Source organism: Dioscorea cayenensis, chromosome 12, assembly GCF_009730915.1.
Source record: "Dioscorea cayenensis subsp. rotundata cultivar TDr96_F1 chromosome 12, TDr96_F1_v2_PseudoChromosome.rev07_lg8_w22 25.fasta, whole genome shotgun sequence".
NCBI lineage: Eukaryota > Viridiplantae > Streptophyta > Magnoliopsida > Dioscoreales > Dioscoreaceae > Dioscorea > Dioscorea cayenensis.
In genome coordinates, this window is record NC_052482.1 from 11,127,728 (window position 1) to 11,143,954 (window position 16,227).

Consider the following 16,227-nt stretch of genomic DNA (forward strand, 5'->3'; position numbering starts at 1 on the left):
CTCTAAATAAGCCATTTTAATAATTATAAAAGAATGGAGTCAAAAACGCAAAAATCATCATGTTAAATTAAAAAGGTGTAAATATCTAAATGATCTCTCTATTTTTTCGTTTTCCGTCCTTTTAGTCCCTATAATATAAAATCCGCCCTTTTGGTCCTTGTATTTGTACATTTTCATCCTTTAGTTGTAAAATCTGCCTTTTTGGTACTCGTATTTACACATTTTCATCCTTTTTGGTCCCTATAATTCATCAACTAGAAGGACTAAAAGGGTAGATTTGTCAGTTAGAGGGACCAAAAAGACAAAAATATGAAAAGACAATGACCAAAAAGGCGGATATTATATTAGAAGGACTAAAATGGTAAAAAACACAAAATAGAGGGACTATTTTGATATTTTGACAAATTAAAAATGACCGTCAACAATCTAGTCAATACGCATATAACCATGATTTGATAGTCCTCTGGCCATTTGATAAATAAAATTTTGTCAAATGGCTCGAGGGCCATTTAGAAAAAATAAAAATAAAAAAAGAGCTAACTAGAAAAATAATATTTTTTTATTATTTTATTTTATGATAAAAAAATCTACTAAGTAACTATTTTATTAAAAAAAACACACACATACACTAAAGATATAGCAAATGTAGTAGTGTCAAACGAGCCGTGCCGGCCCGGGCCCGGCACGAGTTGTTCCGTGCTTGGCTCAAGCACGGTGCTACAGTACCGTGCTCCGGCCAGGCACGGCCCATACCCCGGGCCATGCTGGGCTAGGGGTTTGCGGCCCGCCGCCCGCTTCGGGCCAACATGACCCGGCACGCCAAATGTAAGTTTTTTCTTTTTAAAATTTTTTTTTTGGTATATTTTTTTGTTTTTTAGTCAATAAGGCTTTTAGTTCTATGTTTTTGAATTTTAGTATATTTTTTTATATTTTTTTAGCAATTTAGGGTATTTTTTTTATATTTTTGGGGTTTAAAATATAAAATATAAATATAATATAACTGGGCCGGGCCACGTGCTGGGGCGACCTTGGTGGTTGGCGGGCCGTGCCGCCCCGGCACGATTTCTAGACGGGCTGTGCCGGCTCAAGCACGCATAGTGCATGGGCCGTGTAGGCCCGGCCGGCCCGTTACGATTTCTAGACGGGCCATGCCGGCCCGAGCACGCATAGTGCATGAGCCGTGTGTGCCCGAGCCGGCGCGTTTGACACCACTAAGCAAATGATATAGAAATCCAGTTTAACTTGTCTAAAAGCCTTACATAGTAACAAACTATGCCCCATTTCACCCATTACAAAGATTTCCTTCGCTTACTCTAATAATGCCTTTTAAATGATATATACATTAATACATGTTTGTTTGCACAATGTATATTGATTAGACTTTTTATAATCATAGTGTTAAAAATCATGCTTGGTAAGAAAATTTATCTAATGAATTTAAAAGTGTTGAGGGGTTTAATTGGAATAATGTTTTAAATTGTATATTTATAAATAATAATATAATATCAATATTTAAATTTTGCAATTATTAATACTAAAAAGAAATTATTTATTTATATTAATAAAAAAATCAAATTGTTGAGAGTGGGATTTGAACCCACGCCCTTTCGGACCAGAACCTTAATCTGGCGCCTTAGACCAACTCGGCCATCTCAACTTTTGTACCAAGCATCCAAATATTGTTTTTTGTACAATAATAAAACTCAATAATAATTCACTGGATATAGCAAACCAGATGAAGCACTGAAAAAACCAAAGCCAAGAAGAAGAAGAAAGAGAAAGCCATGGCTTCTCGAGCTCTCTCTGCTCTCCCAATCCCAACCTCATTCTCCCCTTCGTCCTCCAAGCCCTACTTCCCCTCCTCTCTCTCCCATCCTCTTCGCCTCCGCCTCAGAACCCTGCGTCGCCCGCTCTCCCTAACTCCCCGCCGAACCATCACCACCATGGTCCTCTCTATGCTCCCCACTGCGTAAGCTTCAATCCTTAAATCTATACTCTTTTCTTGCTTCCTTTCTCTGTTTCCTTGTTGAAAGCTTTGATCTTTTTCGCAGAAAGCCGGAGAGAGCCGCCTCCGCAGAGAAGATCCCCAAGTAGGAAACTATATATATGTATATTTTGCAATTTTCATCTGGATGGATGGATATTTTTGGGATTCTTTGTTTAGGGATTCAATTTTGGGGTTTTGATTTGGGAATTAGGTGGTCTGCGAGGGCGATTAAGTCGTTTGGCATGGCTGAGCTTGAAGCTAGGAAGCTTAAATACCCTAACACTGGAACTGAGGCTCTTCTTATGGGGATCTTAGTTGAGGGTTAGTATATTTTTGTCTCGTTGTTGAATGCTTGTTTGATTTTTAGGGTAGCATGTTGTTCTTTGTTGTATCTATGTTTCTGTTGTTCTTGTTTTGTGATAAAAGTTTTCCTTTTTCTTTTGATATTTTTGTTGATTTTTGTGTTTGGATACAGAAATACACAGGAAAGGGAAGTATTTCCTGGCTTAACTTGCCTGTAGACATTGCAAGGATGAGTTTTGTATCTAGAAGTGATGAGATGTGTGCTAGTGTGTGATTCTTAGTTGGATGTTATTTTATTTATGTCTCATTGTTGAATGCTTCTTTAGTTTTTAGTTTTGCTTCGTTTTTTTTCATATCTTTGTTTTTAGATAAAGTTTCAGTAAATAAATATGCAGAAAAGAGAAGATTTTTTTTTTTCTTAACTTACCAGAAGAAACTAGCTTAGTGTGGCATTGCACGAAGGAGACTGAATCTAGAAAGGATGAGATGAATTTTGTGTGATAGTGTGGTGATCTTATTAAAATTTTTTACTTGAGGGTTTGCATATTTGTGTCTCATTCTTGAATACGCCTTTGGTTTCTATGGCGACGTTGTTCTTTGTCATATTAATGTTTTTAGATAAATTTTCCTCCTCCTTTTCTTTATTTGCTGAAGCTGTTGATTGCTGTGTTTGGACATATAAATACAGAGAAAAGGAAAGATTTTGCTACCTTAATGTGGCCGAAGAACTAGCTTAGTGTAGTCATTGCTATGAGGAGACTCAATCTAGAAAGAATGATGCTATTTGTGTGTGATATTGTGGGTGACCTTATTACCTTTTTACTTTTTTCATATATTCTCTGTAAGAAGTCCTTCATCATCTGTTACCTTATAATTTTTTCTTTCATCATTTGGTTTTATTTTTTATTATTCACCCAATAATCTAAGACTGCCAAGTTTCGCCATACACTCTTGTGATCTTATTCAACAACAAATCAATTTATTAAGCACTGTTCTTTTCTTTTTGTCCCATTATGTTTGGAGTCTTTGGACCATTGAGGGTTCACATTTAAGTTCACCCATTTTAGTTGTGCAAATGATGAGCCAAGAATTGTTGTTAGGTCTGTGACTCGAGTCATGTTGGAAATGTAGTCTCACATTGGTAGTGTGATAGAAGTGTAATGAGTTTATATATACGTATAGGGGTTGAGCCATTAAGTCTTGAGACTTTTTAGTGTAAGACCCCTAAACTTATATAGCACCCATATAAGGCCTACTAGTACAAATATAAAATCTAATATGGTATCAGAGCAATATAGTGGAGCCTAATATATATATATATATATATATTAAAAAAAAGGACCTTTGAGATACAAGTAGTGTACAAGTCCATATGAGTAGGACTTCTGAGACACAAGTAGTGTACAAGTCCATGTGTGTAGGACCTCTGAGACACAACGTAGTGTACAAGTTATGGTAAAAACAGACTTTTGGTGTACAAATCTAAGCAAGTTCAAATTGGAAAAAAAAATGACCTAGTTGAATTTGAGGGAGGGTGTTGGAAATATAGTCCCACATTGGTTGTGTGATAAAAGTGTAATGAGTTTATATATAAGTATAGGGGTTGAGTCACTAAGTCTTGAGATTTTTTTGTGTAAGGCCCTTAAACTTATATAGCATCCAAATAGGGCCCACTAGTATAAAATATAAAATATAACAAGTCACAATGTCAAAAAGTATTAAAATGGTTTCAATTGCAAAATTTTCAAGTTATATAATTGTAACAGTCAGTAAAGTATGCATTAGAAGTTCATGAATTCAATTAAAAAATTTTCTGTGAGTGTGTATGTCTGAGTACATGTATCTGGAAACTATTTTGTGATATATAGATGCGTCTACTTAAGAGGTTTTTATTGAATGCCTGTATGAGTCTTAGTGTGCTGTTTAAGCATTCGTGGGAATAATTCCACCCTAAATGTGTTCCAACTGCTCGTACATCAAGCATTGTGCTGATTTTGTACGGAGAACAGATGGAAAAGATCTTTAGCATCTTTTAGTGCATCATGAGCTTGTGGGATGGATATGATTCTTTATAATATTGAGATTTATTAAATACCTGTGTGTGTGTTAGTTTGCTGTTTAAGTGTCGTGCGAGAATAATTCACCTAATATGCATTGCAACTGCTTGAACATCAAAAGTTCTGCTGATTTTGTATGGAGGACAAGGGTGGAAAAAGATCTTTGGCATCTTTTGTGTGCGTCATGAACTTGTGGGATGAATTTATAATATTAATTGATCCTACATGCCATCTTTGTTTTTACTTCAAATTAATTGAGTAAAAATTTGAAGGCTGGACATAGTTAAAAGTTAATTTATTTCAGGTAAAATAGGCAGGTCTTTCTGCATACCAACTAGCATCTAGTCATTGTAGTATGCCCATTTTATGCTGAAAACTGAAGTTCATGCAACACCATCTCTTAAAGATTTTGTCAGCTCTGATATTATTTAGGTTTTCTTAGAGCCTAGTTTCACTTGGAAGTTGCTTGTTGTCATCCACAAACTTCTAAATTTTGATTGAAAAAAAAAATGTAATTTTTCTTGTCACTTTCATTTTTTTCAAAGCTGACTAGATCTTGTATTATCATGTCAAACTCATTAGGATTTTTAACAATTTCAGAAATAATGAGGAAGTTATAAGCACATAGTTTGGCCTCTCTTTATAGATTGACCAATCACCAATGTTAAGTGAATAAATTTTCAGCCTTAGAAAGTGGTGGTGGTGTTGGCTTTTTTTTTGTTTTAAATGAAGACATGCTATATTAAATGTTCTGCAGCCAAAGTTCCCATTTGATTTTTCAAAATGATTATTGTTTCTGTTACAATTTCATTGCTGCCATTTCAGTAATATTCTTATTGAGGGGTTCTCCATTGCCTTTGTTATAGGTACTAGTGAAGCAGCAAAGTTTCTCAGAGCAAATGGAATCACACTTTTCAAAGTACGAGAGGAAACTGTGAATTTGCTTGGAAAATCAGACCTATACTTTTTTAGTCCAGAACATCCACCCTTGACCGAACCAGCTCAGAGGGCATTAGATTGGGCTGTTGATGAGAAGATCAAATCAGGTAAAAATGACTTACATTGGCCACAATATCTAACAATATAATTTTCCTCTGAATATATGGTTTGGGAAGTTTCTTTTCACTAAATTCTGCTTGCAAGCTGCTTAGCTGATATCCATATCAGAGTTAGGTTTCTCCCAGTTAACTTTGGTACTGAAATGAGAACTTGTTTGCCACTTCCTGGTTTATCGTTATTATGATCATTGAGTGGCATTCTTATTTAGAGTTAAATCATAGAAGGCATCTATTCCCCAATGTCATGGTTCTTCATTTACTTCTGTGGCTTTGTACTTTATCATTCTCGTAAGTGATTGAGAATTTTAAGAAAAATCAGTCTTGAAAAGTTGAGGGTAGTGTAGTTATTTTTTAATTCTTTTTTAATTTTTAATATTAAATCTACACCTGAGAGATATCTATGACTTTACTGCCTTATTAATGATTTCCTTTATATATGTACCATTTCTAAATACAGGTAAAGATGGAGAAATAACGACAACACATATGCTACTTGGTATATGGTCTGAGAAAGAATCTGCTGGTCATAAGATACTTGCCGCTCTTGGTTTCAACGACGAGAAAGCAAGTGAATTGGCCAAATTTTTAAGTATTGACACTCCGTGACCCTTCTTATGTTCAATCAAATAAAAATAAAAATAAAAATACCGTATTTACCACTGACAATTCTTTGAATTTTTTAGGTTGATCTGGTTATTCGCCATTTGAAGCACAGCCCTTGTGCCAGTCTTTGCTTGGCATAATTATTTTTGGAGGTTTACGATCTTATTGCGAGGTAAATCATGATGGTTTAGTTTGCGCTAAGCCATCAATACGACATCAGCAAAATTCTTGCGTGTTTGGTTTACGAGATTGAAAACCTAATGCAATTTGTATGTTTTCTTGACAAAATTCTTGATAACGAACTCGGTCTTTGTCCATTGCCCATTGATATAACATTATTGATAAATCACTATGTGCTGTTGATTGAATTCAAACCAGGAAGTGATAGTTTTCATTCTCTGTTTGTCTCACCAGTGCAAACTTTGGAAAGTTTAGGATCTGGTGGTTTTGTGCATGTACTTGTTTTGTTGAATTTTACAATGTTCAGACTTGTCTGCATACCTTGGAATGTTTGTTATGTATTGTTATGTAGTGATTGTAAATTTTTATTGATCTTATATTTAGGTCTAATGAGATCTTGTGAGAAAGGAAATACATATGTTTTGCTAAAAATATCTTTATATTTAGAGTTTATAGTTCTAATTAAAAGGGCCTGGGCTCATGTTCCCTGTAGATTTTCAAATACCCAAAAATTCTTGCATTTTTAAAATCCATTTTGAATTAAAAAAAAAGAGTTGAAGTTATAACCTATGATTCAAATGTGTTTTTAAAACCTGTCCCACCTGAACCAATAGATTAGGGTACTCATGGGGATATCAGCCCTGCCTCTATTTTAAAATATTTAATAAAAAAAATATATTATAAAACTATGATAAATATAATTTTTTGACAAAACACTTATAATATAAAAAATAAAAATTGAAAATATAAATATAAAACAATAAAGTTGTGGGATATTTGTCATCCTAGTGCATATGTATATATATATATATATAATAAGGGTATTTATAATATTTTATTTTTTGGGTCGAGTTTGGGTTTAAGTCGGATATCAAATTCCCCATACTCGTTCCACCCTCATTTCATGGTTATTGGGTTTTACTCAAATCTAACATGAAACTTGGTCAAAACAGATTTCTCTAGTCAAACTCAAGTATCGGTTAAGTTTAGGGATATTTGCTATCCTTTCTTGCGCCATGCATTTCAAGTTCACTGTGGCCCATGTTATTTACATGGCACCCGCATTGCAAAACTCCATGTAATTGTATTTTGTTAAAATTTATTAATGATGAGATAAATATTCAAAGTTTATGTGGATGTTGACATGTCTAATCAATGTGACTAAGGTTGTCAATTGGAAAATAATTTCTTTAAAATGAATTTGTGAGATTTTTTTCATTAATTCTGTGTTGATGTGGTATGATTTATCGTGTCGGCATAAAAATATATATATATATATATATATATTATTTTTTTACAAATGGACAAGTCAGGTTGGAAGTGTGCGTAAATGAGAAATTAATGGCTCAACTCATTTGTGCTCTCAGTTTGAATGAGCAAAAGATTTGATATTAATAGACTAAAAAATTATTGGTTTTTTTCTTCTCTTTTGATTGTGTCATCATCTCTATCCTTGGTAGTGGCAGTATAAAAAGTATTTAATTTCTCTTCTTTTCTGTCTTCATCACCTTCTCCATCTCCACCTCCATCTCCATCCATGGTTTCTTCCATGTTTGTCGTTCTTTACCTTCTCTACCTTCATCTTCATATTTCACATGTTTTTTCTCCATCTCCATCCGAAATTTCTCTTCGACCTCTACTAGGGGTGGACCCAAAAAAGTTTGTGGGCAAAAAAAAAAAAAAATTTTAGAGAAAAATAAAAATAAATTAATAAAACTATTGTATAATTTTTATATTATATAAAGGAATTTTGTAAAATGGGGTTCGTAATAACGATTTTTTTAATTAATAATACTATTATATAATTTTTTTATTATATAGGGATTTTGTAAAACATATTTGTGGGGTGGGGCCTAACTCCGTCCATCACCTCTACCTATTTCCCTTCGCCATCTTCATCCATGGCCTCTCCTCCATCCTATAACCACTTTTAATTACTAAAATGAATACCAATTGACCTTGAAGCCATTGACTTGCCTTTTTCTCCATTACTTCTTGTTGGGGATTAAACAAGGGAAGCACTTTGAATGCAGGACACACTTCAAGCAATTTTACACACCTCATTCTCATTCAATTGTTCTCATACTATCTCTATACATTTCTTCAATGCTTGATCCTCAGGATTTGAGGCAAATACAAGCAAAGGAGAACAAAAATTTGGATCAAGATCTAGTGAGACAGAGAAAGGGATAGAGATCTTACTAGATAGTGAAATGCATTCTGAAATTGTAATCAATCTGCAAGAAGCTGCATGACATCATCATCATCATCATCAACATCTAAGCAGTAAGCCCTTGATTTCATTCCATAAAAAGTAGTCATGTATTCTCCTCATAGAAAAACAACTAAGTTTTAATACATAGAAAATCCACCACATTAGCCGGCAAACAGTGTTTAGAGATGCACTTCAACAAACAACTTCGAATATAAAGTTCGTTTATTTAGCGGGGATCATTCTCATGAAAATATTTATTTGGGAGTGTAGAAAATTTTGAAGTTTACGTTGAGATCAAATCAAATCAAATCTGGTCCAAAATCACATCTCCACCGGAAACTTTGAATTCTGACGGCACTTTCTCAACATTGAGAGCTTTAACATTTCCATCGACAACATAAGCCGACCATCTATTAAAACAAAAAATTGGATTCATAGTAAATAAAACTGTACAAGAAAAGGATGTATTTACATCAGCGTAATTAAAAGCACTAAACGCCATTGAGACAATGAGAATGTAAATTACATGAGATGCTCGCCTGAGCAATATTAAGTGCTATTTAAAAAATAAAAAAACAAAATAAATATAGAAAATAATATTAAATTGCATAAGATTGAACTTAAATTAATATAATAATCATCTATTAAAATATTAAAGATCCAAAATAAAATCATTAGCATAAAACCATAAAAGACAATCTAAACTTTCAATTTTAGTACGTAAAACTTAATTTAGAATCTTAATTCTAATCTAATCATCATCTAACTTTGTTAGTTTTTACTTTAGTTTTCTTACAAAGTTTCTTTTTTTTTAAAAAAAAATTCTTTGTTTTGTTCTCTCCTAAAAAGTCTCTATATTCCAAAACGTTATCTTAATTTATTTCAAAAAATAGAAAACTACATTTTCCAAGTATAACTGTTAACATTTCCTAAACAACATTTATTACTCTATAATATAGTTTCCTAAAAAGCATTTAAAAAACTGTAAAAAAAAGAAGAGAAAACTAACACAAGCAAGGCTTTTCTTGAATTTTTTTTTTTTGCCCTGCGCTTGCTTAGACAGTGCTTCTTTGATGGCTCTTTGCCCAGCAGGTTATGAGGCGCTTGCCTCACCTTGCTTGGGCGCTCAAGTGAGCACTTGATGAGCTTTTAATAACACGGATTTTACGTTTGAAATTCTTTGATTTAGAATGTTGATAAGGCTGAGGATAAAAGTTAAAGAAGTGACTTGCAGACCATGTAAACAATGTTCGACATTGTTCTGGTGAGTTCACAACAGAAAAGAAGACTGCTCATGGAAAACATACACACCATCAAGAGTACAATGTTCAAGAGGCAACTTTTGGGGTGATGCGCTAGACAATCGAAAGGGAACTAATGCACCTATATTTCTCTTAATTTCCCATACTCCAAAGAGGACAAATATTACATTTTCATCAGGTAAAACAAGCAAAATGCACTGATATGGGGAAAAGTTTTGATTTGGCAAAATAAAGATGCTTTACTAACTAGAAAACATATAAAGTACACTTCAAATAACATATCGGCAACAGTAGGACACACCTTTGAGAACGGTGGCCGAGCAATGCGCCTGAGAGATCTAAATCTAAATCCAAGCTTTTGTGGAAGCTTCCATCAAAGTCACCGTAAAATTCAATCTGTGAAAACCAACATCATCAGCTTCATAGCAACAATTTTGGAAGTAAGAGCCTAAACCTGCTCCAAACAAAAATCTATGCATCCATGAGAGAAGGCAACCAATTAAAACACTTCTAAGCAGCCAATACATCCCTTGAAGACCAGTTTGCAGACATATTAATATATAGCTCAGTCATGGAGACCATATCTACTTCAGAAAAGTAATATTTATCCCATCATCTTTTCAACATAATTCTGTTGGTGGGTTATTTATTTTGGATTCCTCCAAAAGTTCCCCATCAACAAACTTGCATGGAGATAACACTACAAAAAATCCTGAAAAAACAAGTGAGCAGTCCATTATAAGACACCCATGATGCCAAAAGGCCATTTTCTCACCTCAAAACCAACAAACGAAATTGCCAATAAGCAGCCTAGCAGTATGTACTTTCACCCTTATGCCCAATTAGTTGATGCAAATAAATATATATATATATATATACATATATATATATATATCACTTGATCTTTAAATATTTGCTAAATTAAATCCATCACTGTTGCAAAAATAAACCTTCTATTTTAAGTACTTAAACCAAGTTATGGCAATTCATTATTTTGGAAGCACAAGTTGCTTTTTAAGTTTCATGACATAGAAAAACAAAAGAGAAAACAAAAGTTCAACCATTAACAATTAAAGAAAAGTTAAGATTATTAAGGGCATTAGTTGCTCCAAGAGCAAGCTTTAGGATTGCTTGTTTTTGAAAGAATAAGCAAAAGTTTTTTCTCTTAATTCCACTTACTCAAAACCTTTTATGAAAGATGAATATGATGATTATGATTTAAATATGGCACATGAAGCTAGAACACACAGTAGATTGAACAAAGTGCAAAAGAATAGCTTGATAAGCAAAAGAGAAAATTAACATGATAATTTTAACAGTGTCAAGAGTAATAGTCAACAAAAGGCTGGGTAGTTAGAGCTCCCAAAGTGAGGGTTCAAGAAAAAAAAAGGATCAGAAGAGGTGATAGCAACAGCAAGAATTGGTAGATAAAATGCTAAAAGGGAGTGGAAGATACTTTTTTGATTACTTATACAAGGGGAGTGTATTCGGGAGTATTGAAAAAATAAAAACTTTTGCTTAAGAAGTTAGAACCCATTTTCTATTATCAAGAAAAAAAAAAGGAGAATTTAGAAATCATTTTCTACAGTCAAGCAGAAAAAGAAAGTTCAACTTCAAAAAGTTCCTCAGCTCATGCATCTCTGATATGTTCAATTGTATCTAACAAGTAACATCGGCGGAAGTGAAATACACGAGCTTAAAATCAACTCTTAATTCTAAAAAAAAGTTGAGCTTCCAAGAAGGGAGTATTTATTAGTGAATTAAAGAAGCAAAAACTTGACCTATCTCATTGAATAGTTGCACTCATATAATGTGTGGGTCTGCAAACAGTTCAGTTAACTAAATAAGCAAACAAACCAAACTGGTTTTTTCAATTATTTATTTTTGTTCCCTTTTTTTCTTTTTTTATGAAAAAATTTCCACAACCAGAATCAGCGCCTCAGGCCCTTGGACACACTCAAACAGTCAAAACCTCAATCAACTAAAAAACAAACTACTATTTGTTTTTTTTTTTTTTAAATCTTGGTAGTCTTGATGCCATTTATTTATTTATTTGGTCTCATATTTTTAGTTGGATAGATATAAAAATATAGAATGAAAATATGTTTTTTTTATTTTTTTTATTTTCACGCATTTCATTATCAAATAATCAAAGCTTTCTTAGTGCAATTCATTGAGTACTTTATAATTTTGGCTAATGGTTGATTATTAAAATAATTGGGCTGTTACTTATTTGGTCATTCACTGCAATTATAACTCAAATAGCTGAATGCACAACCCTAAAATTATGCAAAGAGGGCAAAAAGACAAGTGAATAAAATGATTTTTTATTGGCAGAAAATAGTACTGCTTCTATAAATAGAATATATACATATATACATATATATAGTGCATAACATACATAGATTATGTAGATGTCAATTTATGACCTGACGCTTGTTAACTGGTTTTGGGCCTAAACAAGTTGACTTATCTCTTGGCATTGTATCAGGCCACAAGCGTAACCCCCAACCCCCTTGGGACCCCTATATGATAAATAATTGTATTGATTTTACTATTTTTAATTTATAAAAAAATAGTTAGTGAAATATTTTATAAATTTCAAATATTTATATTTTAAGATGACGTCATTGTGAAAAATTGACTTGTTAAAGGTTTTATAACTTTTTACTTCTTACTAATTAAATCAAGTGAGATGAGCTACATGAGTTAAACGGGTCAAGATGGGTGATAATAAAGTTTATAAACACGTTAACTGGTTGGGTCAACTTGCTTTTTGGGCAGATCGGATAAGATTCTTAGCCCATTGATAAACTGATAAGGTCAAAACTTGGATGTTCATAGAAGCACAAACATGTAACACACATGTACATACAGCAAAATTTCACCAAATCACTTATAGGAACTTGTTACTCTATGCCTAAAGGTTTTGTACTGACCCAAAAGAACTTATAAATCAAAAAGGACGGTAAAAGAAAAAAAAAATCTCAATCATGCTTTTTGATTTTTGAAAAATTGTAAGCAGGTCGGTATAAATCACTCCAGTAAATATAGAAATTCAACTTGCAAGGGACTGTAGAACAAAGACAAAAGGAGAAAACAAAATACTTACTGCTTCCTTGGCTTGGAGTTTCTCTGCCCAACCGTTCAAAGCATAAGGATCATTAACAGCAACACAAATCACAGAATCAATCCCTTTAGCTTTAAACTTGTCGATGTTGTTCTTGTAGCTTGGAATGTGCTGTGTTGAGCAAACACCTGTGAATGCTCCCTGTAAATAGAGCTTAAAGCATTAACTCATGCATCACTAAAATAACATAATGAAGACAAGAGTACAATAAATAACAATCAAGGCAGACTCAAAACTAAAAGAAATATAGAAGTCTACTGCAGAAAAGAAAGTCTGCAATACCATAGGAATCTCTGCATACAAACCAAAAATCACAGTGGATCTCAAATAAAGTGTAAAATAACAACTGATAAGAGTATGGAATGAATTATGGAATGGTTTTGAAACCCTCACAGGGAACCATTAGAAAATAAAGGAAAACTTAAGAACTTTCTCAAACATCAGTATAATTTCTCAGCCACATCATTTCAGATTACTTACTTATATCAGCAACGTTCTAGATAAAGCCATCTGAAGTTGGCCTATTATAATTTACATTTGGCCACTTAAAGTGTGAAAAGTAATTTTCTTATAAAAAAAACCTTCATTCTTTAAAAAACAAGATGATAAATGGTCTTATTTTAAAACCATTCAATCAAGATAGGTCTTTGAAGTTGAGCAAAATAGCTCGCGTATAATGAGGCAGTGTATTCGGAAGCCTTATATACTAGTATCTATTTCAGTGAATAGAAGAGCAACAAACTTTTGATTCCATAAAGTCCAAGGTTAATTTTGGTTTCAATCCTTCACCAACATTTGCCTCTCTGTGTTTCCATGCTTAGACATTCTAGTGCGAGCCTCAATTTGATGTCCATATTTTAATTCACAAAATTTATAACATGAAAAATTCAAAAGATTAAAAGAAAACAAAAAACCATAATAAAAAAATAAAGAAAATGCAATAAGCAAAGAAGAAATCTTTCCATTTATAGCTACACACAGTCAATAACCATAAAATGATACATAAGGAGTGTTCGAAATTGATTGTGAAATACGATATCCCATGACATCAGTGTTGAATTCATCATAAGTTACATTCTTTTGTATGCCTGAAAATCTGTTAAAAGCCTATACCATGATAAAGCCAGCTTGAAAAACTCAAAACGATCCTAAGCTTTCTGATGACGAAGCCAAATAACTCAAGTCACATTCCACATCCAAAAATTTCATAAAAATATCTCAAATTTAAAACAAAAATCGCCTCATTTGATCCTAACCAAACTACACCTTGTTCTAGACAAGGGTTACATTTGTCAAGTGTCCAAGAAACCAGCAAAGCATCTGACAAAATGGATAAAAAAAATCATAAAACAAAAATTAAAGAAGAAACAAAACAAGTGATATTCTTTTGTATGCCTTTACAACTGTTAAACAACTATGCCAGACTTAAACCTTCCCATGACCAAGCCAGTTATCAACCAACCCTGAATATCTTAGTTGCATTGCGGATACACAAACTCCCTAAAAAGTTCTCAAATTTAAAACAAAATCACCTCGTTTGATCCTAACCAAGATACATCTTATTCTGAACAAGGGTTTCATCAATCAAATGATCCAAGAAACCAGAAAACACCAATCACAACAAATTAAAAGAATAAAACGCTAATTAAAGAAGAACCAAAAACACTGCTTCACCAGTGAAATCAAATGAATCAACAAACAACATTAAAAAAAATACATACAAATAGGAAATCAAGAAAGAGGAACTCACAGGCAATCCAAAGATAACAACCTTCTTCCCCTGCAAAAGAAAGCAAGGACATGAACTCCAACAACAACCAATAGTTACGAAACAGGAAGCAATGTCTAGAAGGTGAAAAGGTGAAACCTTGAAGATGTCCTTGAGAGGAGTGGTGGAGAACTTGGAAGAGACGCCTTCATCCCAGGACCGAGCCTTCTGGAGGGCAACTCCAGGGGCGGCGGAGACGAGGTCGGAGCCAATGGCGAGGGACGCGTATGCTCGGCTGAGGGCCGACCTCAATGCCCTCGTTCTCATCAACGCCGATGCCATAGCTATGCGATGATCGAATCTCAGAAGCAAAGCTCTAGGGTTTAAGGATGAATGAGTTTCTATTCAAGGTCCCAAGGAGATGCCTAAAAGCTTTGCTTGGGGAGAAGGGTTGAGAGGGGGGAAAGGAGGTGAGGGTTCTTTGAACTCTAGTTTAGGCTGAGGGGTAGAGGGAGGGGCTGTTAAGAAAGGCAATGATATAGACAAGTCTTAGTGAAATAAGTGAGGTGGGGTCATCACACATATGGTGAAACCACTCGTACACAATCACTACTTATAATTCCAGAAATGTGCCATCACCTATGATTATTATAACTCTCATCACTTGCGAAGGGTTCTAATCAGGATCCTGCTACTAATAGATTTTTTGGTCATTGATAGAGAGGGGTAAGGGGTTGAGAGGTAAATGGAGGGTTAAAAACACCCCATTTTATCCCCACTTCTCAGCTCTCTAAATTGGAGAATTGAGAAAAGTTAATATTTTTTAGATAAAAATGCCTTTATTGTAATATTGTAATAACCTAACATACTCTTTTATTACATGATGGAAATGAATGATAGAAAAACCAAACCCTTACCTTGAGAGCTTTCTCTCTTCCTCCCTTCTCCAGTGATCTGTCGGAATGTCTCATTTGAGATTCGTTAAACCTCCAATGAGTAAATTTTTCCTTGTTTTATTGTTCATGTTTTGGTTTTTCTCTTCTTTGATGAATCTCTATTTCTTTCTTGATTTTTTGTTTGGTTTTCAATTTGGTTTTGGAGTAGTATATCAAGCTTTTGAAGGTGATAATTTCAGCTTTTAGGGTTGCAAATCAACTTGGTTTTCAGATTTAGGTAATAATTTCTGCAATTTGTTCTTGAATTAGTAGTTTGTCTTGTTTGTAACTTAGCTAATCTCATTTGTACTGTTAAGAATTATAGCATCTTGTGCTGAATCATTTAGGAGAATAGTTTGTTTAATGTTTTATTTGGATAATAGTTTGCTCTTGTGTTGAATCCTTGTCTTGCTTGTACAGTGATTTCTGATGGCTGGAGATCATTTTTGTAAAGGAAGGTTTCAAGATCAATTAAAGGTTAAGGTCTTCATAAGTCCAATGTAACACACCATGTCGAGGTATAAATCCAAACATGGAATTCACCACTTGAACATGACCAGTTGTGCACAAAAATTTTGAAGTTTTATCAGATCTGTATTATATCAATTTTGACATCTGGCATGTGAACAAACCTAATTATTGTTGATATCTATATGTAATTCACTCAATCAGAATCATCCCATAAGTAAATACATTTTTTTTTTTTTGGAAAACCCCATAAATTATAAGGTAATAAGCAATCAATTTGGTTGCATGGAACCCAATGGAGATCTTAGAAATAAATGAATG

At 33.5% G+C, this 16,227-nt stretch overlaps 2 protein-coding genes and 1 non-coding gene across 3 annotated transcripts; 1 reads left to right on the plus strand and 2 right to left on the minus strand.

The window, feature by feature from the left end:
• Positions 1-1,576: 1,576 nt before the first annotated feature.
• On the minus strand, positions 1,577-1,657 carry TRNAL-AAG. Its single transcript has one exon. It is a non-coding gene; the product is annotated as a tRNA-Leu (tRNA).
• An 88-nt stretch (positions 1,658-1,745) lies between these two features.
• Positions 1,746-6,525, plus strand: LOC120273384 (ATP-dependent Clp protease ATP-binding subunit CLPT1, chloroplastic-like). Its single transcript, XM_039280009.1, has 6 exons — positions 1,746-1,969; positions 2,052-2,090; positions 2,199-2,308; positions 5,214-5,393; positions 5,863-5,994; positions 6,089-6,525. Exons 1-6 carry the CDS (start codon positions 1,785-1,787, stop codon positions 6,091-6,093), a joined length of 651 nt encoding a protein of 216 aa, XP_039135943.1. The 5' UTR covers positions 1,746-1,784; the 3' UTR covers positions 6,094-6,525.
• A 1,929-nt stretch (positions 6,526-8,454) lies between these two features.
• Positions 8,455-15,013, minus strand: LOC120273103 (peroxiredoxin-2F, mitochondrial). The gene is made up of 5 exons (XM_039279753.1): positions 14,663-15,013; positions 14,546-14,575; positions 12,778-12,936; positions 9,967-10,061; positions 8,455-8,813 (listed from the first exon to the last, which is right to left on the minus strand). The coding sequence occupies exons 1-5, from the start codon at positions 14,843-14,845 to the stop codon at positions 8,708-8,710; spliced, it is 573 nt and encodes a 190-aa protein (XP_039135687.1). The 5' UTR covers positions 14,846-15,013; the 3' UTR covers positions 8,455-8,707.
• Between the last annotated feature and the right edge of the window lie 1,214 nt (positions 15,014-16,227).

Excerpts from the sequence above, each read along its gene's own strand:
- LOC120273384 (XM_039280009.1), top strand. The coding sequence starts at position 1,785 with ATGGCTTCTCGAGCTCTCTCTGCTCTCCCAATCCCAACCTCATTCTCC. Across the intron at positions 1,970-2,051 it reads CTCTCTATGCTCCCCACTGC|AAAGCCGGAGAGAGCCGCCT; the intron begins GTAAGCTTCAAT and ends TCTTTTTCGCAG. Across the intron at positions 5,394-5,862 it reads TGATGAGAAGATCAAATCAG|GTAAAGATGGAGAAATAACG; the intron begins GTAAAAATGACT and ends TTCTAAATACAG.
- LOC120273103 (XM_039279753.1), bottom strand. The coding sequence starts at position 14,845 with ATGGCATCGGCGTTGATGAGAACGAGGGCATTGAGGTCGGCCCTCAGC. Across the intron at positions 14,576-14,662 it reads CTCTCAAGGACATCTTCAAG|GGGAAGAAGGTTGTTATCTT; the intron begins GTTTCACCTTTT and ends TTTCTTTTGCAG. Across the intron at positions 12,937-14,545 it reads TTGTTATCTTTGGATTGCCT|GGAGCATTCACAGGTGTTTG; the intron begins GTGAGTTCCTCT and ends CTCTATTTACAG.